This window comes from Equus asinus, chromosome 13 (genome assembly GCF_041296235.1).
Source record: "Equus asinus isolate D_3611 breed Donkey chromosome 13, EquAss-T2T_v2, whole genome shotgun sequence".
Taxonomy (NCBI): domain Eukaryota; kingdom Metazoa; phylum Chordata; class Mammalia; order Perissodactyla; family Equidae; genus Equus; species Equus asinus.
The window spans coordinates 24173535-24201265 of NC_091802.1; the positions used below are offsets into that span (position 1 = coordinate 24173535).

Sequence of the window (27731 nt, forward strand, 5' to 3'; positions counted from 1 at the left end):
AAATACCTGTCTTTCTACTCTGCTAACTGTTAGATAATATGGGCAATTTATAACTAAACAGTTTATGTTGAACCGGGTGTTCCTTGGCCATTAGGGTAGTTGTACCTTAGGAATAATGAGTAAGGCATCAGCAAAGGCTTGGACTCCGAGAAGAGCTCTCCCTTTCACACTGTGCTTGTACCTAACCAGAGCTGCAGCTATTGCCACTTCAACTGCACCTGCTCCTGGAACCACACAACCTATTGGAGGACAGAAAATGACTGGCAAGACATGCCATACAGAAAAACCAGAGAAAAAAGCAAGTAGCTATTCAACGTATTCTATTATCTTGCCTACATCTAAAATGTATTTAAATATATACAGAAATAAAATAAGACGCACAGCTCAGTGATTATTCAGATGTCTAATGAAACACCTTGAGGTTATACACCATTAAATAATTAAGCATGGAACAGACAACTGGCTACAAACAGCTTATTTCATTGTTTATAAGAGTAGGCATTTCTCCCACCTTCATCTTACTCCTTTATGAAAACATTTAAAAGGTAGCTATTTTAAATTTATAGTGGCAAATAACTAATTGTAATATCTGATTTGAAAAAACTTTACGCCAAGATAATCTGACCACAGTTTCTGGTATGGAACTCTTGGGACTCAATGAAGTATTTGATTTCCGTGCTGGAACAGAACCAAACTGCTACCTGAGAAAAAAATTTAAGTGTTCTTCTTTTTCTAAGGCAAAAGCTCTGTGGTTAAACACATCAATTTTCACATCAGGATACGACTTTTATACCTGCTTGTATGGTTTTAAAAAGTTATGACATTTCTTTGAATCAGCAAACTTGCTTTGGAATCACTCATCTTTAAAACAAAACACCAAAAAAGAATCTCTCCTTTTATCCCACATCATTTTTAAATTACTACCCCCTTGCTCTGCTTCACTGTAAACATAACTGCTCAAAAGAGTTGTCTACCCACAAGGTGATTACATCCTCACCTCCCATTTACACTTTTTCAAAGTTCCTTGTTACGAACTGAACACAAAAGAATATATGTATAAGGTATAAAGAATAAATGCACAAATAAAGGTGCCCATGTACCTACCACCTAGCTTAAGAAACAGAACATCACCAGTAGCTTTGAAAACCTCCCAGATCCCATTCTCCTGTGAAAACACAACATATCAAAATTTGTGGGACACAACTAAAGCAGTACCTAAAGAGAAATTTATATCACTAAACACCTATATTAGAAAAGAAGAAAGGTCTCAAACCAATGACCTCAGCTTCCACCTTAAGAAATTAGAAAATGAAAAGCAAATGAAACCTAATGTAAGCAAAAGAAAGAAAATAGTAAAGACCAGAGTAGAAATCAATGAAATAAAAATTACCAATGTCAGAAATGAAAGTGGTAATGTCACTGCAGAGTCTACAGATATTAAAAGACTAATAAAAGATTATTATGAACAAATTTAAGCCAATAAATTTGAAAACTTAGATCAGGATTGGCAAACTTTCTGCAAAGGGCCAGATAATAAATATTTTAGGCTCTGTGGGCCATACTATCTCTTTTGCAAGTATTCAACTCTGCCACCATAGCACAAAAATAGCCACAGACAATACATAAATGAATGGGTGCAGCTGTGTTCCAATAAAACTTGATTTACCAAAAACAGGCAGCAAATCAGATTTAGTTCATAGGCACTAGTTTGATGATCTTAACTTAAATGAAGTGTACAAATTTCTTGAAAGACACAAACTACTAAAGCCCACTCAATAAAAATAGATAACCTGAATAGCCCTCTATGTATTAAAGAGATGGTAATTCAAAATCTTCCCATGAAGAAAACTCCAGTCCCAGATGGCTACACTGGTGAATTCTACCAAACATTTAAGGAAGAAATAATACCAATTCTACAGAAGAATTCAACACTTGAAGAACTAATACCAATTCTACACAAGAATTCAACACTTTCAGAATACTAGAGAGGAGATAACACTTTCCAACTCATTCTATGAGACCAGCATTATTCTAACAGCAAAAAAGATAAAAGCATTACAAGAAAAACATATACAGACTAACACCCCTTATGAATATAGATTCAAAAATTAACAGAATTTTAGAAAGTTGAGCCAAACAACATATAAAAAGGATAATACACATAGCAACATTATTCAAATAGTCAAAAGGTGAAGCAACCCAAGTTGCCATCAATGGATAAAGGGATAAATAAAATGTGGTATATACAAACAACGGAATATTACTCAGCCTTAAAAAGAAAGGAAATTCTGACTCATGCTAGAACACGGACAAACCTTGAAGACACTATGCTAAGTGAAATAAAAAGTACAAATACTATATTCCACTCATATGAGGTACACAGAATAGTCAAATTCAGAGACAGAAAGTACAGTGGTGGTTTTCAGGGACAGGGTGGGGCAGAGGGAATGGAGAGTTATTGTTTAATGGGTAAAGAGTTTCAGTTCTGCAAGACGAAAAATGCTCTGTGAATGGATGGTGGTGATGGTCACATAACAATGTGAATATACTTATTGCCACTGAACTGTACACTTAACGGTTAAAATGACAAGCTTTATATATGTATATGTATCCACAATTTTAAAAACTGTAATCCACTTTTAAAAAGATAATACATCATAATTAAGTAGGGCTTATCTCAAGAATGTAAGGTTGATGAACATTTTAAAATCAATATAATTTACTACATTAAGAAACCAAAAGAGAAAAACCATATGATCGTCTCAATAGATGCAGAAAAAGCATTTGACAAAACCCAACATCTATTCTTGATTATAACTCTCAGCAATAGAAGAGAATTTCCTCAATCTGACAGAGAGCTTCTTTGAAAAACCTATAGCTAATATACATATTGGAGAAAGACTGAATGTTTTCCCCCTAAGATCAGGAATGAGGAAAGGATGTCCAGTCTCACCATGTCTATTCAATATTGTGTGGAAGCTTCTAGGCAATGAAACAAGAGGAAAAAAGAAACAAAAGATATCCAGATTGGAAAGGAAAAGGTAAAACTATCTTTATTAGCAGAAAACATGATCATTTATATAGCTAATTCAATGAAATCCATAAGAAAGTTACTAGAATAAATAAAGTGAGTTTAGCAAAGTTGCAGAATTCAAGATCAATATACAAAAATCAACTGTATTTTTATACATTAACAACTAACAATCAGAAATTGAAATTTAAAAAATACCATGTACGATAGGATCGAAATACATAGGGATAAATCTGAAAAAAAAGATGTGCAAAATTCATACATTAAAAACTACAAAAATTGCTGAGATAGACTCAAGAAGGCCCAAATAAAAAGAGATACACTTTGACTCAATATTGTTATGATATCAATTATTCCCAAACTTATCTATATATTCATTGAAATTCTAATCAAAATCCCAGCACTTTTTGGTAGAAATTTTGACAGCTGATTCTAAAATTCATACAGAAATGCAAAGGATTTAAAATAACTGAAATAACTTGACAAAGAACAAAAGTGATTTAAAGACTTGTTAAAAATTTACAGTAATCAAGATAGTATGATATTAACATTGAGATAGACAAAGAGATCAATAAAACAGAATAAAGAACCCAGAAATAGAACCACACAAATATGGACAACTAATTTTCAACAAAGATGCAAAGGCAACTCAGTGGTGAAATGATAGTCTTTTCAACAAATGGAGCTGGAACAATTTGATATCTACGTGCAAAAAAAATGGACTGAGATCCACAGTTTGCACCATATATATAAAAATTAACTTAAAATGAACCACAGACCTAAATGTAAAACATTTAAGACTATGATACTTCTAAAAGAAAACACAGAAGAAAATCTTTGTGACCCTGTGTTAGGTAAAGATTTCTTAAATACCACACCAAAAGCATAATCCATGAAAGAAAAAATTGATAAATCAGACTTCATCAAAATTAAGAATTTCTCTTTGAAAGATACTGTTAAGAGAATAACAGAACAAGCCACAGAGAAGGAGAAAATATTTGCAGACCATATATACGAAAAAGTATTTGTCTCTAGAATATACAAGGAACTCTCAAACTTAACAATAAGAAAACAAACAATCCCATGTTTTTGTTTGTGAGGAAGATTCTCCCTGAGCTAACATCTGTGCCAACCTTCCTCTACTTTGTAGGTGGGATGCCTCCACAGCATGGCTGATGAGTGGAGTAGGTCCACACCTGGGATCTGAACGCTTGAACCCCAGGAGCCGGCCCCTTTTTAAAAATTTTTTATTTTATCTTATTTTTTTTGGTGAGGAAGTCTAGCCCTGAGCTGCCATCCACTGCCAATCATCTTCTTTTTCACTTAAGGAAGACTGTCACTGAGCTAACATCTGTGCCAATCTTCTTTCATTTTGTATGTGGATGCTGCCACAGCATGGCTTGATGAGTGGTCCTAGGTCCACGCTTGGGATCCAAACTGGTGAACCCCAGGCCACCAAAGCAAAGCATGTGAACTTAACCACTACACCACCGGGCTGGCCCCCTAATTTTTTAAAAGGGTAAAAAATTTGAACAGAAACTTCACAAAAGATGTGTGGATAGCAAATGAGCACATGAAAAGATGCTCAACATCAATGATCATTAGGAAAATGCAAATTAAAACCATAGTTTGGTTTTTTAAATTTTAGAATGGCTAAAATTAAAACAACCAACTATGGGGGCTGGCCCTGTGGCCGAGTGGTTAAGTTCGTGTGTGCTCCACTTCAGTGGCCCAGGGTTTCGCCGGTTCCGATCCTGGGCACAGACATGGCACTGCTCACACATTCCGTTTCACCAGTTCGGATCCCGGGTGTGGACATGGCACCACTTGGCAAGCCATGCTGTGGTAGGCATCCCACATATAAAGTAGAGGAAGATGGGCATGGACGTTAGCTCAGGGCCAGTCTTCCTCAGCAAAAAAAAAAAAAAAAAAAAAAGCAGAGAATTGGCAGCAGATGTTAGCTCAGGGCTAATCTTCCTGAAAAAAAAAAAACCAACCAACCACATCGAGTATCGGGGAAGATGCAGAACAACCGGAATGCTCATATACTGCTGGTAAGGATGTAAAATGGACTTGGAAAAACAGACAGTTTCTAAAAAGTTAAACATATACCTTCCATAGCCACCACATTCCTAGGTATTTACCCAAGAGAAATGAAAGCATATGTCCATGCAAAGACTTCTACATAAATGTTCATAAGCAGCTTTGTTTGTAACAGCCAAGAACTGTAAATAACCAAATGCCCATCAACAGGTGAATGGATAAATAAATTGTAGTATATTCACACAATAGAATACTATTTAGCAATAAAATGGAATAAACTACTGATAAATAAACATCAATTAACTTAAAAATAATTATCTGAGTAAAAGAAGCCAAACAAAAAAAGAATACATATTGTATTATTCCATTCATATAAAATTCTAGAAAATGCAAACTAATCTATAGCCACAGAAAACAGACTGATGGTTGCCTGAGGATGGGGGGAACCGAGGGAGAGGCAGGAGGGAAGGCTTACCAAGGGGCAACGAGGTAACTCCTGGGTGACTGATATGTTGATTATCTTGATTGAGGGGACAGTTTCATGGGTGTACTGTAAATATGTGTAGTTCATTATATGTCAATTATAACTCAGTAAAATTATTTTTTTAAAAAAGCAAGTAGTTGAAGTGATTAAAAAAATAGTAGTCCATTCACTTTTCTATTATTCTAAATTCTAAGAATCAGGTTGAACTACCAAAGGCTTCATGCCTGAATCACATATGTTTATCTTCTTGAAAAAGTGCTCCCAGCTTTTATCAAAAGTGACCACAAAAAGAGGAAGTGACCCTTATATAAAGCCCCATATTTTTACAACTTAGGAATTGATTGTTTTCTCCTTTTTCTTAATGAAACCTATATAACTGATTGTATCTCTTTATATTCTAGCAGTTTAAATATTTATAGTGATTATTGTATTTGCTATATATTACATTCTTTTTCCCTTGGTTCCAATTTTCCATTTCAGCTTTCATTTTACCATTACTTCACATCTATGTTCTTGCTTATCAGACAAATCTGATCTATTGTTTATAAAGTTCATTACTCTATTTTTTGACATATAATTCACATACCATAAAATTCAGCCTTTTAAAGTGTGCTTTTCAGTAGTTTTTAGTATATTCACAAGGTTGTGCAACCATCACCACTATCTAATTCCAGAACATTTTCAAAAAAAACCCTGCACCCATCAGCAATTATCCTCTATTTCCCCTGCCCCAACCTCTGGCATCCACTAATCTACTTTTTGTCTGCATGGCTTTGCCTCTCCTGGATATTTCACACAAATGGAATCATATAATACATAGCCATTTGTGTCTAGACTCTTTTAAATAGCATGTTTCCAATGTCATCCATGTTGTAGCACATATCAGTATTCACTCTTTTTTATGGTCAAGTAATACTCCATTGCATGGATATACCACATTTTGTTTACCCATTCATCAGCTAATGGATATTTGGATTGTTTTCACTGTTTGGCTACTATGAATAATGCTGCTATGAACATTTGTGTACAAGTTTTTTGTGTGGACATGTTTTCAACTCTCTTGTGTAATACCTAAGAGTTGATTTGCTGGGTCATATAGTAACTCTAGGTTTAACTTTTTGAGGAATTGCCTAACTGTTTTCCAACAGTTCCCATGAGCAACATATGAGGGTTCCAATTTCTCCACATCTTTGCTAACACTTATTTTTGTCTAATGGTTATGAAATGGTATCTCTAATGATTATGAGATGGTATCTCTTTGTGGTTTTGATTTCACTTCCCTAATGACTAATGATGTTGAGCATCTTTTCATATGCTGATTATTCTATTTTAAACATGTGTGTTTTTATTGAATTATCTACCCTAACTCCTTTTAGAAGGAAGTTGGTAATAAAGCACCAATAAATAATAAATGTTAATATTCTTTCTTAATCTTTCTTAAAATTACATTGCACCTGAGGTAATGGAATGAGTTCTAAGCTGTAAAAGTTTTTTCATTGTTTTAAAAATAAATTTCTAAAAATTAAAAATGATACTACAGCATTAAGCATTTTTTTCATTTCAGAAACAGAAGTTAATTAAAAGAGCAGACTATTTCAAAGGAAAAAATCTTCACAATCTAAACTACAAATTGTCCAAAGTGAAATGAGAGAATAGTAATCATTCATATCTTTTAAAATACTATATATATCATGATAGATTTATTATTACTTTAAAAAAACATGAGGTTCATATCCATCACAAAAAAGAGCTTACCATCTTCAATGGCATTTTTGACAGCACGAAGTCCATCCCTTACAGCATCCTTGATTTGAGTGAGAGTATGCTTATTTGGTCCTTTAACCAACAAGGTGACTGAGCGAGGGTTAACACAGTCCTCAATAAAAGTGAACTTTTCTTCACCCTAAAGGATAATACAAGAATATATAATTTAACATATAATGTCATTATGAAATTGAGACCATATTTATAATGTTAGAATGCAATCTTCATGTGAATTTTCCTTATCTAGCATAACTAAAAATGTGTTAAAAGCAGTTAAGTTATATTTGAACTCTTAACAAATAAACCATAAAATCTGTCCTGTGGATTATTCAGACCTTAAAATGTAAAACCTGAATCAAAAAAAAAGTTTACTGTTCACTTTAGGACCACTGCCCACAGAAATACTCACTAGCATATACTCATAAACAAGACCAGCATGTCCCAGGCAATCCACATTGAGGTCTTCGAGAGAATTCACAGCCATTCCACCACAAGCCAGAGAGAGTCTGAAATTACATAAATGCCACCATAGTTTTGGTTATGGAAAACATAAACACTAAGTTCTTTTTTAAAGATTGGCACCTGAGCTAACAACTGTTGCCAATCTTTTTTTTTTCCTGCTTTTTTTCCCCAAATCCCCCCAGTACATAGTTGTGTATTTTTAGTTGTGGGTCCTAGTTGTGGCATGTGGGATGCCACCTCAACATGGCCTAATGAGAGGTGCCATGTCTGTGCCCAGGATCCGAACTGGCGAAACCCTGGGCCAGTGAAGCAGAGCTCGAGAACTTAACCATTCGGCCACGGGGCCGGCCTCAAACTAATTTCTTAAAGGTGAGAAGATATATAACACAGAAGACTGCATTATCATTGTACTGTATTGTTTTTAAAACATGTTTTAAGAAAATAAAAACCTTCCTTGTACTTCAACAAAGTTCTGAGATAGGTTAACAATCTTGATTTTTTTTTTTAAAGATTTCATTTTTCCTTTTTCTCCCCAAAGCCCCCTGGTACATAGCTGTATATTTTTACTTGTGGGTCCTTCTAGTTGTGGCATGTGGGATGCCGCCTCAGTATGGCCTGACGAGCAGTGCCATGTCCCCTCCCAGGATGCGAACCGGCAAAACCCTGGGCTGCCGAACGTGCGAACTTAACCGCGCGGCCACGGGGCCAGCCCCACAATCTTGATTTTTGACAGTTCCATCACTTACTGAAATTAAGAACAAAATTTGGAATTTGTACACTATTTTGCTCAACAACATGTACGTATAGGATAAAAGGAATACACATGGGATCATTTCAATTTAATCTGTTAAAAAACTTAGGATACATAACTATCTGCAAGCTTACCTTTCCATATTTCTTCTTTTTGCTCTGCGAAGAGCCACTATGCCATGTCTTGCAAGAGCATCTAAGGAAAATGGATCAATTCCCTGTAATCAAATTAGCACAAAATTTACAAGCGTATTTTAAGCCAGTAGTTCTCAAACTTTTTTGTCTCAGCTTCACACTCTTAAAAATTATTAAGAGCCCAAAGAGCTTTTGTTTATGTGAGTGGCATCTATAATATTTATATTATAAATTAAAATTGGGAAATTTAAAAATATTGATTAACCCATTTAAAATAATAATAAACTCATTTCATGTTAACATAAGAGTTTTAATGAAAACTTACCATACTTTCCTAAACAAAAAAATACGTATAGTGAGAGCAGTGGCACTGTTTTTACTTTTTTGCAAATCTTTTTAATGTCTGTCTTAAAAGAAAACAGCTGGATTCTCACATCTGCTTCTGCATTCAATGTCAGGTGATATGCTGTTCTGATTAAAGTATATGAAGAAAACTGGCCTCACACAGATATGTATTGGAAAAGGGAAGACTATTTTAATAGCCTTATCAGACAACTGTGGATATTCTTCTTTGACACTATATCAAAACTCAACAAGTGATAGTCTCTTAAAGGTTAGTTTCAATGTGGAATATGGAACCATATCAATGACCTTGTCATACTCCCTCACATTACAACCCCTTTGTCTATCTTGCACTTTGAATGGATTATTTATCCATGCATGGTTTTGTTAAATCAGGTATTTTTCGGTTATTTAGAAAATATTGCTTCACTAAGTTAGAGCTTCCAAATTTTGACACATTTCATGGTTATACAATATCAAAAATATCACATTTACTAATACTATCAGAAAAGTCATTTATGTACTGGAAAGCTGTCAAGCTCACAGTGGCAGATACAAGTTTCAAAAATCCTAATTTTTGTTTGAAAGCTCAAATGTTATCACTGGCAACAAACACTGTCCATTGTTTTCCTTGAATTGACAAAATCACTTCATTCATTTTTGAGAAAAACCTACAAATACTCTCGTCTAAAGAACCACAGCTTGGCTGATAGTCATTCTTTCAAGTAAAAATGGCATTCCATGAAAAAAGTGGCTAGTTTAGCTTGCAACTCAATTATACAAGAGCTCTCCTTCAAGACAACCTTATTTTTTGACATGTGCTAGAAATGTTTTGCACATACTTCACATTTTGTCACATGGAATTATAAAATGATGCATATGTAAGGATCAAATTTAATAAAATTAATGTTTTACCACTTCATCAAACATTCCTAAATGAAACTGCCTTTTTTTTTTTTTGAGGAAGATTAGCCCTGAGCTAACTACCGCCAGTCCTCCTCTTTTTGCTGAGGAAGCCTGGCCCTGAGCTAACATCGTGCCCATCTTCCTCTACTTTATATGTGGGACGCCTACCACAGCATGACATGCCAAGCACTGCCATGTCCACACCAGGGATCCAAACCAGCAAACCTCAGGCCACTGCGAAGCAGAACGTGCGAACTTAACTGCTGCGCCACTGGGCCGGCCCCAAAACTGCCTTTTTTTAATCTGCAAGTATGAGATGGTATGGCAATAAAGAATCTGATGACTCATAGCACAGTTTGGTGCTCCTGCTCTGATTTGTACCAAGGTGCCAGCAGTCTTATCTATTGCTTTTGCATCATCACTGCAAATGTCAACACACATAAAAGGCATTATCTTAATATTATAAAAATAGTTTTGACCTCAGAGACCCCCTGAAATGGTCTTAGGGATTCCTAGGGGTCCAGACACCACACTTTGAGAAATCCCGAAGAACATTTACAAACAGTTAAAATCTAAAGTTTCTTTCTTACCTTTTGATTAATGACAACAAATCCTTTATTGGACTGAGCACAGACTTTGTCTTTCAGGTCTATTATTTTTTGTACTCTATCTTCAATAAATTTTCTTTCAGCTTTTACCAATTTCTCTTTGTCTTCTGCAGTCTTATAAAAGAAACCAGAGCTCACCTCTCTAAAAGAATAAAAAAAACAAGCTAGTAAAGGCAGGGGAGAAATAAGAGGAAAAGGCAGAAGGAGTTCACACCAAACTTTTAGGAGGCAAGAAAGAGATTAAAAACTCTTTTACAAAAAACAGTTTTAAAAGTTATAAAGAGTAACTGACACACATACGTTTTTTCATATTCTAGCGATACATTGCAAATAAGGATAAACGCATCTTCTACTCGCTTCTTCATATCTGGATGACGGGCGCCATGGTCCAAAATTAATCCTCTGATCAACCTATTAAAAATATGCAATGTTTCTTATTTTGAATATCCACTCTAAAATTTGGCATAAAATTAGAATTTTACTCTTAAAGTTGTAACAGAACTGCCAGGGCACACATTGCTTCTTTGCACTAACTTTAAGCCTAACACTCAACGAGTAAAATTAGGAAAAAGAATCTAGTTTAAGACAGCGTGACTGTGAAGTCACAATGAAAAGCCAACCCAGCATTATTCTCTAAATTATGTGGCTCAAACAAATGACACAGCTGATCAAGCAATGAAAGGTAAGCACATAATGAGTTGCTTAGGAACAATTGTTGAAAATAATTATATGGGGGGTTGGCCCGGTGGTGCAGCGGTTAAGTTCACATGTTCTGCTTCTTGGTGGCCCCGGGTTCGCTGGTTCAGATCCCGGGTGCGGGCATGGCAACGCTTGGCACGCCATGCTGTGGCAGGTGTCCCACATATAAAGTAGAGGAAGATGGGCATGGATGTGAGCTCAGGGCCAGGCTTCCTCAGCAAAAAAAGAGGAGGACTGGCAGTAGTTAGCTCAGGGCTAATCTTCCTCAAAAAAAAAAAGTTAAAAAGAAAATAATTATATGGATCAACTAAAAATTGTTAATTTAAATGTCCAAAATAGGGTATTGTTCAGCAAATAATGATGTAACTATTTGATGGTCATGAAAACTATGCAAAAATATGGAAAAATATTTACAGGGGTAGCTGATAAGCAGAGAATGACAAATTGTATACAAGGCATAATTATTACTATTCTTTGAAATAATAAGCACCTTGGCATTGAAAAGGAAAAATGGAAGGAAACTAAGAGTAGGGTTATTCTTGGGTGGTAGGAATACAGATAATTTGAGGGGAGGCTTTTTTTTTTTTCCTGTTTTTCAAATGTTCTTCCAAGAGTAAATCATTTTATAACTTTTTAAAATTCATTTATACCCAATTAGGGAATGGCATTTCTACTTATGAATCTTTTATAACCAATATTTGTTATACATTAAAGAAATAGTTTTTAAATAAACATAATTACAAGGAAGTCTTCAAAATTTTAATCTAACTAGATTACTCCATCTCCTAACTGAATACGAAGATATTTTATTTAGGAAGAAACAAACTAACTACATGTTCAACTTTCTTCACTCTTCAAGTCTCCTTCACTCTTCCCCCGTCCTCACTCTCAGCAAATGACCTTGCTTCTTTGAGGAAATAGCAACCCTGTCCCGTCACTACCTCTAGCAATCCACCTGCACTTGAACCTGAACCTCCTATTCCTACGAATGAAACGTCCACGTCCCTCTCCACGGTTAACCCCTCCAGTTGTGTACTATATTCCATTTTCCCCTCTCTGCTCCCGCACTGTCCCCCCTTCTCCCACATCAATTCTTCATGCCTACAGGAGCATTCTCCTCAGGATACAGACATTCCATAATCATTCCCATCTTCAAAACAAAGAAGTCTTCCTCTTCCATCCCATTCCCATATTCCCAACTAGCTACTGCCCCACTTCTCTGCCCCCCTTTATGGCTAAACCTCTCTGAGTTGTCTACCTCTGCGTCCTCACTTCTCCCCTAACCCTTCTCTCTTGAGCCCACCTTCAATGTGACTTTCATAGCCATCCCTTTACTGAATCAGCTTTCATTGAAGCCACCAAAAAACTAAATGTTTTCCAAATCTAATGGTCAATTCTCAGTTCAAAAACACTTACTCAGACTTCCAGCAGCATCTGACATAGCTGATTATGCTCTCCTTCTTGACACACTTTCTTCTCTCAGCTTCTGGAACACTACTCTTTTCTCAGACTACCCCTTCTCAGTCTCCTTTGCTGAGTCCTCCTCAACTTCTCAATTTCTAAACACTGGAGTTTCCAGGGCTCAATCCAGGAACTTGCTCTTTTCTCCATCTACATTCACTTCCCAGATGATCTCATGAACTCTCACAGCTTTAAGTCATCAATACACCGATGACTCTCAAATATGTATTTCCAGTCGAGATCTCGATTCTGAACTCGACAAATCTGACTCCCTACTCAGCATCTCTACATGGATGCCTGATATGCGTCTAAAACATAACATGCCCAATCATTTGTTTCCCCACACCTGCTCCTCCCAGTCTTTTCCATCCCAAGAAATGGTGCCTCTATTTTTCCAGCTGCTCATGCAAAAACCCAAGAGACATCCTTGACTCCTCTGTTTCCGTCACATCCTATGTCAAACCATCAACAAATCCTATTGCTCCTTCTTTCTAAGCATACCCCGATCTAAACCAATTCCATCTCTCCCTGTATTACAACAGATTCCTAACTGGTCTCCTACTTCTGTCCTTGCACCTCGCACGCTGCTCCACACTGTATCCTCCACACAACAACCATAGAGATGTTTCTAAAACATAAATCAAGAACCTGTTGTCCTCAGCAATGCTAGGCTCATTTTGACCAATCTGGCTACCAAAACAACTAAAAATGCTGGGTTAAAAAAAGAAAACCTTAAAAACTTTGGATGGTCATAAAATACTAAAGAGCTTCAAAAGAGTTTCCTTTCCAAACTGAAAACAAAACAGGAACTCCAAGAGGCATGCAGAGAGGTGCAGGCACTCATCCTAAAGTCATCTGACAATTTGAGCAAATCTGAACTTTGGTTTCAATGGCCTCACTGTGAGAGGGGAGCAGAATTAAAAACTCAGGGATCATCCAGGGTAGAGAGTCTAACAGAAGACTTTCTTTACATTAAGCTGGAACCCCAAAGGGCTACATCTCAGGGTATAAGCCAGATGGATGAACTAGAAGTCAGCAGCCCTCACATGGACTTGCAGTTAGAATTCACAACAACTGGATATTCTCAAGCTGTGGATTTAATTTAAACTTGTCCCTGGGTCCCTTGCAGCAGCAAATTCAAATTCTCTAGGCAGAAAGACACCTGCTCCTAGGTCTCAAATTATTTCTATAAATCCTTTTTTCAAACACAATGAAGGGCACATATAGAAACAAAGCACAGTGAGTGAGAACCAGCAAAATATGACAAACATGAGAAATAGATAAGCCAAAACCTTAAATATTGCAATTATCAGACATGAACTATATGTTTAAAAAAATAAAAGGCAAGTTTGGAAAGATCTACAGGAAATAGGACACCATAAAAAGTGACATGGCAGATTTAAGAAAGAACCAAATAGAACTTCTACAAATAAATCAAGACGCACACACATATAGTAAAAATAAATAAGAAAGTATTTACAGATGAAATGATACCTGGATTGGCTTCAAAATAATCCAGGTTTGGGGCAGGGGCAAGGAAAGAGGAGTATATAAGAGGAATATAAGGGGAAATAAGATTGGCCATACACTGAAAATTGACAAAGTGAAAGGCATGTGTGAGTTCACTATTCTACTTTTATATATGTTTAGAATTTTATATAATAGAAAGTTTAAAATGAGTTAAGTCCAAAATCAACAGGATGCTACATCCTCTGAGTCCACACCTACTCAGACAGTGTTAATTGTCTGGCCCCTCCTACCTCTCTGACCTCATCTCCTACTGCTTTTTCCTCTTACTCTGAGTCAGCACACTGGAACACCCCAGCTCGCTTCTGCCTCAGGGCCTTTTCAACTGTTATTCCCTCTGCTTAGAACACTCCTCTTCCAGACATTCACATGGCTAGCTCCCTTATTTCTTCAGAGACCTCCTTAGCTCTCTAGTTTAGCTTTTCATCACAATGACCTTCCCTGACCACTCTAAAATCACACACATGCTCACACACACTGTTACTCCAGCCTCTTCATAGCATTTATTATCACTCGTTTGTTTACTATCTCCTTCAACTAGTAATGCAAGCTTCTTAGAGAAAGAAATTCTGTTTTGCTTACTCTTCACTCCTAACACCTAAAACAGTGACCAGCTCGCGGTAAGTACCCAATTAATGTATGCTGAATGAATAGATTGATGCTGCATAAAAGTAACCAATGAAATTAATGAAAAAATAGCTGAAGATAACCAAATATTCTAGAATCTATGTATTGTCAAAGTTTATGTAATTTACTTTGTATCTGTTTCTGATTTATGCTTCATCTCCATGATTTCCACCATGAAGAGATCAATAGGATAACCCGGTCTTCTAATGGTCAAAACAGAATCCACCACAGCCTGAAAGAGAAGTGAATGAGAACAGTAAATTATTTGGTCTTCTAAAAGAAAACACTGGCTCAAGTAATCTATCGCCAGACTAAGCAGGTAAAGGGCTTCAGGGTCCAAAATACAGGGCAAGGCCAAAAAGCACCACTTTGTCGTGGACACTAAAAATAACCAATGGCAATGGATACCTTAGAGCCTAAAGGAACTTCAGAGATCATCAGGTACAAACCCTTTATTTTACAGATAAGGAAACTAAGATAAGCCTTTAAGAAACTACAGTCTTAAAGCAAGGTCCAACAGGCAGCAGCAGAGCCAGGACTAGAATTCAGGCATCTTTAACTGCCAGCCCTTGCTCTTCCTACTACACTAACACTACTCACACTTTTCCACCAAAGGACACCTTAAAAGAAAAGGACACATGAAAAGAAGGAAATGTAATCTAAGGGAAGAGCTTTTTTGCTGGTTATAACAACAAAAAATTTTTTATTTTTCCTTTTTTTCCCAAAGCCGCCAGATACATAGTTGTGTATTTTTAGTTGTGGGTCCTTCTAGTTGTGGCACGTGGGACGCCGCCTCAGCATGGCCTGATGAGCAGTGCCATGTCCGTGCCCAGGATTCGAACTGGTGAAACCCTGGGCCACCAAAGCAGAGCATGTGTGCGAACTTAACCACTTGGCCAAGGGGCTGGCCCCCAACAACAAAAAATTTTTAAGTTTTGTGTTTTATCATGAAAAGTTTCCATATCAAACCATAATATACAGGTTTGTTTTAATGTGAAAATAATGCTTTTCCCCAAAATCATAAAGTAAAATTAACACTCCAGAAAGACATGTCTTATCTAGTCTGCCAAATATCCCCAGGGACATGCAATTTGAGAAGCATAGTACAACACATCCTATTGCTTAGCTCAGAAAGTAACATGAAAATAACTGACTACAGAAATTAAGAGCTACAGTATAACCATTCCACAATATAAATAAAGCAAAAAAACTGTATTTTAGGAAAGTCGGCCTGAGGTAACATGATATTTGGGTTTGGTGCCTAGGGAATCATGGTGAAAGTATCAGTGTTTCTGTAACTCCAGAAGAGAATGGGCCCTAACCAGAGAGCACAAAGAGGCTGGGCCACTTGACATATGTACTGCAATAGCAGAAAATCCAGCAGAGTCTTTATTTGGACTCTGCTCAGCAAGAAACTCTCTAATCTTAATTTGATTTCCCAAGTAGGTTTCCTACTGATAAAGAGAATTGACCAGAAACAATTCAGGTGTTCCAGTCCATTTGGTATTTATATTTCTCAAAGCAAATTAGTAAGACAGCGTTCTGATTCATATGTCGATGACTTGTGAATTTGGTTGTTATAACCTCATCATTCCTGATAAACTAATAAATTCAAGTTTCAGAAACTGCAGGGGTCAGTCCCGTAGCTGAGTGGTTAAGTTCGCGCGCTCCGATTTGGCGGCCCAGGGTTTTGCGGGTTCAGATCCTGAGTGCGGACCTAGTACCGCTCATCAGGCCAGACTGAGGCGGCGTCCCACACAGCACAACCATAAGGACCTACAACTAGAGTATACAACTATATACTGGGGGGCTTTGTGGAGGAAAAAAAGAGAGGAAGATTGGTAACAGATGTTAACTCAGGGCCAATCTTTAAAAAAAAAAAAGAAACTGCAAAGCTGAGGAACAATGATGACATCATCAAACTATAGCCACCTGATAAAAGCCTTCCCAAAATACCCAATCTTGTCCTTATATTACACACATTCTACAGTTAGAAATAAACAAAACAAATATGCGTTTCCCAGATGTGAATATTATCAGGTCAATCATGCTTCATTAAGGTGGTAGCCTTAACTACAAGGCATGCTACCAAACCAGCTTCCCCATGTGTCACCTCACATAGTAAGTGTGGACCTCTGGGTTTCAGAGACCAGTCCATCACCCCACAGCCGTGGAATGGCTTCCACGCAGGATGATCCATAGGCAGCCAAGCCCCTTCCACCTTTCAAGTTAACTTAAGAGAAGGCTTCACATGAGAGCTCACACTGTGCTCACCAATCAGATCTAGTCTGTAAGTAAGACCAGCAATGTTTGTCTTCCATATTTTATTTTACTTCCAAAAGAGCCACATGCAATAGCTGATTATCTTATAGGAAAAAGAAAACTATCACCATGTGTTTGGCTATACTCGTGCTGAATGCAAAAGCTCAATCACATACCTCTGTTAAGACATCAGCCAGGTCAGCATGAACTTTAGTTCGTAGAGATGTTCTAGCCACATCTAAGAGCATTTCTCTTTTCATCTCTTTTTTAACTTTAACTTGTTCCAAAACTTCAAGTGCTTTTATCTTCGCAGCTTCAAATCCTTCAGCTATTATTCTAGGGTGCAGGCCCTATTACATCAACATAAAACTATAAATTATCAAATATATAAGTCATCCAGTGTAAAAGCAACCATCCTCTCCCATTAATAGGTATGTCCAAAAAAAGTAATGTTACCCACATCAATGCCACTAATTATAAGTACATGCATGTTAATTTATAAAAGTAATGTTTCAGTGCTTCATATTTGAAACAATCTCAAGCTTACAGAAAAATTCTAAGTCCACTGCAAAAAACTACAAAAGTCCTTTCTATTTCTGAAAATTATGACACGTTGTCATGTGGTGCCCTTCTGAATGGGCACAAAAGACAAGACTCCTTTTAATGCAAAAAACCAGCACTTATTTGAAGAGTGGCAGACAGATACCACCTTCGCTGATGTTCAGTCTTAACACCACAGTAATGGGACAAATAGACATCACGTGCCTCCTGATATGCTGCATTAGAACACTACCGCACGTCTACGGCATTCCTGCCAAAAGTTCATGACCCGAGTCTAATTACGAGAAAACAGACAAATCCAAATTGAGGGACTTTCTACAAAATAACTGGCCTGTATTCTAAAAGTAGCAATGTCATGAAACACAAAAGATGGCTCGGGAACTACTCCAGCTTAAAGGAGACGAAAGGGACATGACAACCAATCCGTTGAACGAACCTAGATTTTCTTCTGCTATAAAGGACACTATCGGGACAAGTGATGAAACTTGAATAAAATCTGCAGATTAGATAAGAGTACCGTATCAGTGTGTGAATGTTAATACTAATTTCCTGGTTTTGATCACTATACTGTGTTATATAAGAGAATTCCCTGGCTTAGAAATATACACAAATATTTAGATCATCTTGTCTGCAACTTATTCTTATACCATTCAGAAAAAAATATGTACATTACTACATATACATTTGAAAGAGAGAGAAATATTATTCTTTGGAATATTCTTATACTGTTCTGTAGCTCTGACATTATAACAAAAACATTTTTTCTTAAAAAACACTATTGTTTATTCTGAAAAATAATACATAAAACTTATTGAAGCTAGAACTAGGTCTAATTTATTCCCTTCCTCCATTCCTTTACATCAGTCCTATAATAATTTTTAAAAGTTGACATTTATTGAGCATTTCTGCCAGGCACTATTCTAAAGGGCTTTACATATATTATTTAATTATTCCTCTCAACACTATGAAGTGGGTGGTATTATTCTTGTTGCACAGATGAGGAAACTGAGGCTTAAAGGGGTAATGTAATTTGCCTTAGATTACCAGGCTAGTAAGAGGTGGAGCCAGGACTTAAACCCACAAGGCCTGACTCCACAGCCTGTGTCATTAACCATTTTCAAAATATTTCCTGGGTCTAGGACCTCACAAGTTCTCACTGGACTACTATGAAAACCTCCAGTCTCGACTCCCTTAAAACTGTCCCCCAAATATTTAAATGCCAATCTGACCCTATCACTCATGAATATGTTAGTATGAACATGCTCCTTCGTGGCTGGTATACTACAGGCCCTCCGTGATCTGGCTCCCACCTTCTTCCCCAGCCTGTTCACTACTGTCCACGTCACTGTCCCCTCCACCAACACCAAACTGCTTGTAGCTCCCCACACATACCACATTGCTTCTCTTCTCTGTGCCTTTGCTCCTGCTGTTCCTGCTGCCTGGAATGCCCTTCTCCCTACCCCTCACTCTTTCATCAGGCTCCCTCCCTACTCCTCCCTCCTTAGTCTGGCTCACTCCTCTCATCCTGAAGATTTAGCCCAGGCCTTATTTCCTCCAGAAAGTGCTTCCTGACTACCTCAGGCGAGTTTAGGACATCCCTCCCTCCTCAGTGTTTCCATCACATCCTGTGCCTAGCCCTATCACTGTACTGCCACACAGTTTCATAATTATGTCAATGTCTGTCAGCATCTGCCCCTTGTCTAACTTCCTTCTTCCTATCCCAACCCTAATTTTGATTAGGTATCTCTCTTCCTCCAGTGCTTCAGAGGAGGCTGACCCTATCCCTAGCTCAAGGGCTGGATCCTGATTAGATTAAGTCAATTCCCCTAAAAACCGTTATTGGTCTGGGATGGACATATAACCAAAGTTGGCCCAATCATATAAAGGAAGAACTTATATTCCATATTTGGGTGAACAGTTTTTCTCGCCCTCTCCTGCTGAGGGTTGCTAAGGGAAGCAGGTCGCCCTGATTTCCTCTGACAGTCTTATATTCAGGATGGACATAACCTTTATGATGAAACACACTCTAAGTGGAAGAGCTAAGAGACAGAAAGGACCTGGGTATTTGATGAGTGACTGAATTTTTTAATCAACCAACCCTGGAAGCCTGCCTTATCTATATTCTGTTACAGGAGATAATTTCTTTATTGTTTAAGTGACTTTTAGTCAAGTTTCTGCTGTTTATAGCCAAAAGCATCCTGAGTTAAGTTGCAGGTACTGAATTAACAGAGAATTCCCAATAACAGTGAAACACAAAGAAGTAATAATTTTAGCTCTTTGACCGGGTTATGCTTTGCTGAAATAGAACTTAAAAGAGGAAAATTTCACGGGGCCGGCCCAGTGGCACAGCGGTTAAGTTCACACGTTCCGCTTTTCGGCGGCCCAGGGTTCACCGGTTCAGATTCCGGGTGTGGACATGGCACTGCTTGGAAAAAGCCATGCTGTGGTAGGCGTCCCACATACAAAGTGGAGGAAGATGGGCACGAATGTTAGCTCAGGGCCAGTCTTCCTCAGCAAAAAGAGGAGGATTTGCAGTAGTTACCTCAGGGCTAATCTTCCTCAAAAAAGAGGAAAATTTCAAATAATTAGAGAAGACAGATGAGTAATGTTAAGACAAGAATAGAGACTGAACAAAGGCACAGAGGTAGAAATGTATACAGTGATTTCAGATGCTGGTGAACGGAGGAGTCTGGCAAGAGCAGATGGTTTATAAAGGGAAATAAAACTAGAAAATAGGTAAATTCACAATGTGGACAACCTTCAACAATTTTTCTCCAGTTATTTTTCACAAAGTGCATAATTTGGTTTCAACTTTATCAGTGATGTTTTCTTTCTTAGGTCATTAGTCATGGGTACATGACTAACTTTTTACCTTTTTATGTATCTTAAATATTTCATTTTAAAAAGAGGTATATAATTCCAATGAAAGGCATTATTTTGACAAAAGTTCTTATTTCCATTTATAATTATCTAACAATATCTTGATAAAAGTTAACTTTTCCCCTCTAAAATTAAACCACTTCACTAGAAAAAAAACTTCCCATTAAAAAAAAGTACCGCATGAATGTGAATTCTATGAAATTCTAATACCTCGGAAATGTAAAGATCAGCTTGCTTTAGTAACTCTCCAATAATTAGAACATTGGAAGTAGTACCATCTCCTGTAACGTCATCCTGGGCTGTTGCTACTTTTGCTATCAAGGAAGCTGTTGGGTGTTGAATTTGCTGGAAAAAGTAAGCAACAGATTAAAAAAGAGACAGAATAAGATAAAGGAATAGTTCGCCAAAAACAAGATAACCTAAGGGTCAACAGTAAAATCAAGAAATGACATAAAATTCATTCTACAAGTTCACAAGTTTTGTATCATCAATACTTAATAAATGTCAGGACCAAAAGTTAAACATTTAGAACGAATGAGGTTTGAACATTTTATAAGAGTCTTTGCTTCAGAACTCAACAACATTTCGAAAATAAGATTAAATCCTTCAATCTCAAAGACGAATATATTTACTAAAATTGCAAAGGATTTTTTATTTTTCCATGATTACAAAGAACATAACTCAGTGCCTTTAAAAGATGTAACTAATTTGGAAGTATCCCTAAGCTACTGCTTGAACTAAACAAAGATTTGAAAACAGCTTAAAAACTGTTATTGAGGTTTAATCCAACAATCTAACAAGCATAGCTCATAATTGCAGTATTTAACTGACAGCCTTGGCTTCAAGATATACAAATTGTGCTATATTCTCAATTAAGGCTTATTAAAGTCAGCAGCATCAGCTCACCATCTCATGGAGCAGCACATTGCCGTCTTTGGTGAGTTTGATGTCACCCGCACCAGAAACAAGCCTGTTCACAAAACAGTGATGTTATTAACTTCATGTGGCAAGAGTCAAGCGAGACACTCCCAGTGCTTGCCACTCCACCATCCTCACTAAAGGGAACTGGGCTTGGAAAATTCCCATCGTGCCGTGGGGAGGTACCACGGCAAGCACCACCATTTGCGGCCCACAGAATCACTTCTCCCAGATGGACTGCTATGGCGATTTCATTCCAAATGGAGCATTTTCAAGTCGAAGGATAAGAGCAATTGAAGAGTTGTGAACCGCGGTTTGGTCAAAGAAGAGTACTTGGAACTCTACACACTACAAATTTGTAAAGTTCCTGCAGGTTTCTTATTTTGGTGAAATGTTACCATTCATTCTCTCAACTTAGTTTCTTCCCTCATCCCTTACATTTATTAGATCATCAAGCTCTATAAATTCTACAACCTAAATGTCTCTTGAATCTACCCCGTCCTCTCCATTTCCAGTCATCATCATCTGTAGTCTGGCCTACTTAGAATCCTGATATCTCTGAATTTGAATCTACCCACTACACTGCACATATCTTTCTAAAAGGTAATATGACTCAATCAGTTGCCTGATCAAAAATCTTTCAATGATTTTCATGTTATCCAACAGCTCTGAGGTAAAATCCAAAATATTTAACAATGGCATAGTTGACCTTTCCCAATATGGGTAATATCTATTTCTTCTGCCTCATCTACTAAGTGAAATCTTGTGGGCAAATCTCGTGGTTCCCTCAAATACATCATTCGGTTTTGTTTCTGCTGGATTTATACCACGGTGCTATCTTGTTCCTAAAGTTACTCTATCTAGAAGGCCTTTACTCCCTTCTCCAACTGGTGCACTCTAACTTATTTTTCAAGACTCTTATCAAAAGTGTCCAACAACTGATGAATGGATAAAGAAGATGTGGTATATATATACAACGGAATACTACTCAGCCATAAAAAAAGACAAAATCGTCCCATTTGCAACAACATGGATGGACCTTAAGGGTATTACATTAAGAGAAATAAGCCAGGCAGAGAAAGACACACACAGCATGACTTCACTCATATGTGGAAGATAAACACACGGATAAGGAGAACAGATTAGTGGTGGTGGCAGGGGGAAGTATGGTGACAGATAAAAACTAGACTCTGAGGGGTGAGCAAGATGTAGTCTGTGCAGAAACTGATATATAATAATAATGTACACCTGAAATTGCACAATATTATAAACCAATATGACCTCAATAAAATACTTTTTCTAAAAGACAGCATTTTTTGAAAGGATGACAGGCTGTAGTCAGTCAGGTGATTGTGGTTAAAGGTAAAGGAGGTGGTGATTTCATAAGCGTGAAAGTACTAAATGCCACCGAACTGTTCACGTGAATTTCTTCAACCTTATGTCAATTTCAGGTGGAGTTTTCAAAAAAATATATAGTAAATGAGGCTCTGAATAAGAGTCCACAAAAAAAGTTGAGACGCTTCTCCTTTCTCCTTCTCCCATCAGTAATTAGGCCCTTCCCTCAGAATAATCATATATCTATCTAAATATATATTTAGCACATTCGTCTTTACCGGATCTCCTTAAGAACAGAAACCGTATCTTGTCATCTGTATTCCCAGCATCCCAGTTACTACCTAAGTGTCCTCTTTTACTGTTAAAATTATTTAGCTCATTCCTCTGAGCCTCTCTCTCCTCTTACACCTTTTTGCCCTCACTAGTCTCCCTCAGTCTCTTCTAAAGAAAATAACGGTGCTAAATAAACATATGCTGAAAGGATGACTAGACATGAAGACCTGCAGGCAGAGTGTTCAAGTGACTTGTCTCAGGACTCATAGCTGGAAGGGGAACTTGTATTTGAACCCAAGCCTGCCAGGCTCCAAAGCCCGTTCCCTCTCCACTACAACACACCGCTATACAAAACCAAAACTAAGTGCATGTAGTCTCAAAGAGCAGGGGACTTGGATGGCCTCTGTTTCATGAGAGACACTAAATGAACTAACTGCAGATGAACCATCTCGAATGGGGGTGGGGCGGGGGACACAGCCCTCCTCGTGGGGCCCTTTCCTCGGGGAGGCGTTTCTCCTGCTCCGCCACCAAGCCAGGGATGACCGCAGGGCCGGAGTGAGGCTGCGGGGAACCAGGCCCACAGGTGCGTCCACACCGCGCCGCCCTCTCCAAGGAACGTGGGCCTCGGGGCGGGCCCCGACCCCCAGCAAAGCCCGGCGCCCTAACCGCCGCTCCAACCGCCGCCTCACATTTTCATGGTGCCCTTGGGACCCAAGTTGGTCCGCAGCACGTCCTGCAGCCCTCGGGCGGCGCTTATGTTGACGGCCAAGGCCGCCTGGGCCCGCGCCACCTCCGCCCTGGAGTTGAGCGCCTTTATTGCAGCCATGGCCGGAGCGCTGAGAGAGCCAGCGAGCCACCAGCAGCCGCCGCAGCCGCGACTCAGATGCAAAGCCGCGCGCCGGCTCACGCTCCCGAGCCTCAGCCAATCCCCGCCCGGAGAGGAAGTGACGTTATCAGGCATCGCCGGGACGGAAGCCAGGCTCGCCTTGGGCCAGGGCGCAAAGATGGCGTCCTCCTCCGCCTCCGGTAGGACCTCGGCAGGGAAGCGAGTGGTGAATCAGGATGAACTACGGCGGTTGATGAAGGAGAAGCAGCGTCTGAGCACCAACCGGAAACGCATAGAATCTCCATTCGCGAAGTACAACCGTTTGGGGCAGCTGAGCTGCGCCCTGTGTAACACCCCGGTGAAGAGCGAGCTCCTGTGGCAGACTCACGTCCTGGGAAAGCAGCACCGAGAGAAGGTGGCCGAGGTGAAAGGCGCGAGGGAAGCCGCCCAGGGCCCGTCCGCCAGCGCAGGGCCTCAGCCGGCCAAGAGGAGGGCGCCGGATGCGGAGAGCCAAGACGCCAAAAGAGCGAAGGCCTCCGCCGTGCCTCAGGTACAGCCCTCCACGTCCGCCTTGCCCACCAAATTTGACAAAGCAGGAAAGGAGTCTGCTAGAGCTGCCCTCAGTAAGGCTTCGGGACTCGGTTTACTCCCTGATTATGAAGATGAAGACGAGGAGGAGGAGGAGGGGGGAGGAGGAGAAGGAAAAAGAGGGGACGCCAGCAAGCAGCCTTCCGACGCACGGGGCAGGGAATACTCGCTTTCCTCCTCGCGGGAGGCAACAAGTAGCAGGCTGCCAAGGGATTTCGCGGACACAAATCCTCCCAAGGCCCCTTTAATTCCTCATTCAGGGTCTATTGAGAAAGCGGAAATACATGAAAAAGTAGTGGAAAGGAGAGAAAACACCGCGGAAGCGTTACCGGAAGGTTTTTTCGACGACCCCGAGATAGATGCGAGGGTACGAAAGGTTGATGCCCCCAAGGATCAGATGGACAAAGAGTGGGACGAATTTCAAAAAGCCATGAGGCAGGTCAACACGATTTCCGAAGCCATCGTTGCTGAAGAGGATGAGGAGGGACGGTTGGACCGGCAGATTGGGGAGATCGATGAGCAGATAGAGTGTTACCGTCGGGTGGAAAAGCTGCGGAATCGCCAGGATGAAATAAAGAATAAGCTGAAAGAGGTTTTGACCATAAAAGAACTGCAGAAAAAGGAAGAGGAGAACGTTGACAGCGATGATGAGGGAGAGCTACAGGATTTGTTGTCTCAGGATTGGAGGGTGAAAGGGGCTTTGTTATAGGGTTTCCAAGACTTCTGCATCCTCTGTGATTGTGTAAAAAGTGCGTCTCTCGATGTGATATCGGTTCCGCCATGCTTGGAGATTTGGTAACCTAACTGGGTTGTTAAGAGACAATGAGCATGTGAAGATAGTACTTTGGGAAACCAGTGTAAAATATTTTTGAGGTAAAAGTTTTTTTGAAATTTTTCAAGTATTATACTAAAATGCCAGCTTTTTCACACACCTACGGATTTAAATGTACACTTTTCCGTTGTAAAACCTGTAAACTGTAAATATTGTACATAGTTAAATATATATTTACTCAAGTAATTCTGTTTTGAAACTTACAAATTAATAGAAATCAGACCAACAGACAAGCTTTTAGATGAAAACCAAGTGTGGTATTTGGGTTGTATATGGCTTTGTCTTTTCTGATCCCCTAAATCAAACTCAAGAGGGTTGGGGGGGAGAGGGTTGTTTTGTTTTTGCATTTTTGTTTTTAAGAACACTACTCATAAACACGTAAGTCATTCGGGGCTAATTCGTTCTCCGAGTATTCTGTTTCTGTTTCATAAACATGCTCAAGGAGAATGTGGTGTAAAATACGTGGCAAACATGAGCAGCCTCCTTAACCCCAAGTTTCTCTTGATTAAACCAGTGATTCCCAGATGTAGGTGCACCTGAAGATAACCTATGAAGCTTTAAAAAGATGCACATGAATCACCTATGAAGCTTTTAAGGAATTCATGTGCCCGAGCCCTACCATTGAAGAGAGTCAGTAAATCTGGAGTGGGGCTCAGGCATCTGTATTAGTTTTGAAAGATTTCCAGGTTATTCTAACATACACCAAAGTTGGAGAGCCACTGCCCTAAATCCAGAAGTCATATTTATCTTTTCAGGCTTTGTTTTTTCTTTAAATAATGCCTTCCACAACTTTACTATCTACTGTATGAAAGAAATGCTAGGGGCTGGCCCCGTGGCCAAGTGGTTAAGTTCACGCACTCTGCTGCGGCGGCCCAGGGTTCGGATCTTGGGCGCGGACATAGCACCACTCGTCAGGTCACATTGAGGCAGCGTCCCATATGCCACAACTAGAAGGACCTGCAACTAAGATATACAACTATGTACCAGGGGGGATTTGGGGAGATAAAGCAGAAAAAAGAAAAAAAAAGATTGGCCACAGTTGGTAGGTGCCAATCTTTAAAAAAAAATGTTACATTTTATTTATATTCCATCCAATCTTAAATGTTATTACATTTTGTTGTAAATTAGAGTTCAGAGTTAACAGCTTCTGTCTATTGAAGGAAGGATATAGAAGTTGTTTTCTCCAGGAGTGGCAATCGGCTTGTGATTGTCATTGATAGTTTAAATCACTCCTCCCTTTGGAGATAGAGGTATTTAAATAGGAAAAAGGAATTAGCAGTGTTCCGGGGCACAGAAATGCATGCTGCGGGGCCAGCTCTGTGGCCAAGTGGTTAAGTTCTCATGCTCTGCTTTCGTGGCCTGGGGTTTGCCAGTTCAGATCCTGGGTGCAGACCTACGCACTGTTCGTCAAGCCATGCTCTGGCAGCATCCCACATAGGAGAACTAGAATGACCTATAACTAGGTACTGGGGCTTTGGGGGAGAGAGAAAAAAAAAAGAGGAAGATTGGCAATAGATGTTAGCTCAGGGCCAATCTTCCTCACCAAAAAAAAGAGAAATGGATATAGCCTATGCAAATAAAAGTGAGCAGTAATAAAACAGCTGAGATTTATGTAGTTCTTACAGAATAGACCAGGCAAGGTTCTAAGTGCTCTACATAAACTCAGCCTAGTTTCCCTAAAGCCCAGGTTTTATGAAGGAGAGGACCAAGAGATAGGGTATGAAAAAATTTTGAATGCTAGACAAGAAATTTTTCCTGTAGGCAATGTGGGAAAAGTGGAGGTTTTTGAGCGAAGAATTATATGTGCAAAAAAATGTCATGGAAGATTATTTCAGTTGCAGTATATAGGATGTAATGAACATGGTAGGGGAAAAGGAAGCTGAGAGACTACTTGTAAACTAGATTTTAAAGCGAGGTGACCAATACTCTGATTAGGTATGGATTGAGAAAAAAGGAATAGGGTTGAAAGAATTTCACAGGAAGAGCTAACATTTTAGTAACTAGAAGTAGAAGAAAAACAGGGATAAAGATGGAATTCAAGGATTTTGGGGGTTTTTACTGTGGGTGCCTAAAAGTTATCTAACACTTATTGAGCATATTAATTATGCTGCCTTTGGCAAGAAGTCTGCTTTCTTGAGGTGTCAGCTGATAGTTGATAGTCATTTCAGTTTGATGACGAGGGCATTACCTGCCTCAAATGTATGACACCACATTTATTCAGTTTTGTATCATTTGCTGCTTTATTATTTCAGAATATGAGAAAGTACAAAGATGGGCTTGAAGGGTGGGCCCAGTTCTTAATGAAATATTTTACATTTTAGGGGTCGTACATCTTTTAAATTGATGTATCTAACAGCATATCTCAGTTTGGATTGGCCACATTTCAGGTACTCACCAGCCATGTGTGACTAACGGCC

The 27731-nt window shown here is 38.9% G+C and overlaps 2 protein-coding genes across 12 annotated transcripts in view; one reads left to right on the forward strand and one right to left on the reverse strand.

Moving 5' to 3' along the window:
- The window catches only part of CCT6B (chaperonin containing TCP1 subunit 6B), a 46368-nt gene that overhangs the window by 8460 nt on the left and 10177 nt on the right, over nucleotides 1-27731 (reverse strand). For 4 of the 11 annotated variants that reach the window (XM_070482780.1, XM_070482781.1, XM_070482784.1 and 1 more), the window contains 10 exons: nucleotides 21449-21512; nucleotides 20753-20887; nucleotides 17278-17451; nucleotides 14968-15071; nucleotides 10826-10936; nucleotides 10508-10667; nucleotides 8670-8752; nucleotides 7732-7828; nucleotides 7314-7461; nucleotides 106-239 (listed from right to left, as the gene is read on the reverse strand). In XM_070482780.1, the coding sequence (XP_070338881.1) occupies nucleotides 106-239; nucleotides 7314-7461; nucleotides 7732-7828; nucleotides 8670-8752; nucleotides 10508-10667; nucleotides 10826-10936; nucleotides 14968-15071; nucleotides 17278-17451; nucleotides 20753-20887; nucleotides 21449-21451 (1149 nt within the window). In that variant the 5' untranslated portion in view covers nucleotides 21452-21512. Of the gene's footprint in view, nucleotides 1-105; nucleotides 240-7313; nucleotides 7462-7731; nucleotides 7829-8669; nucleotides 8753-10507; nucleotides 10668-10825; nucleotides 10937-14967; nucleotides 15072-17277; nucleotides 17452-20752; nucleotides 20888-21448; nucleotides 21513-23757; nucleotides 25704-27731 lie in introns of those variants that run through there. The other 7 variants (XM_070482776.1, XM_014862197.3, XM_070482777.1 and 4 more) reach the window with 5 other exon arrangements.
- Nucleotides 24073-25191, forward strand: ZNF830 (zinc finger protein 830). The gene has a single exon (XM_014862199.3). It carries the CDS (start codon nucleotides 24073-24075, stop codon nucleotides 25189-25191), a length of 1119 nt encoding a protein of 372 aa, XP_014717685.1.

What these genes read in the sequence shown, in the direction of transcription:
- ZNF830 (XM_014862199.3), top strand. Translation starts at nt 24,073, where the DNA reads ATGGCGTCCTCCTCCGCCTCCGGTAGGACCTCGGCAGGGAAGCGAGTG.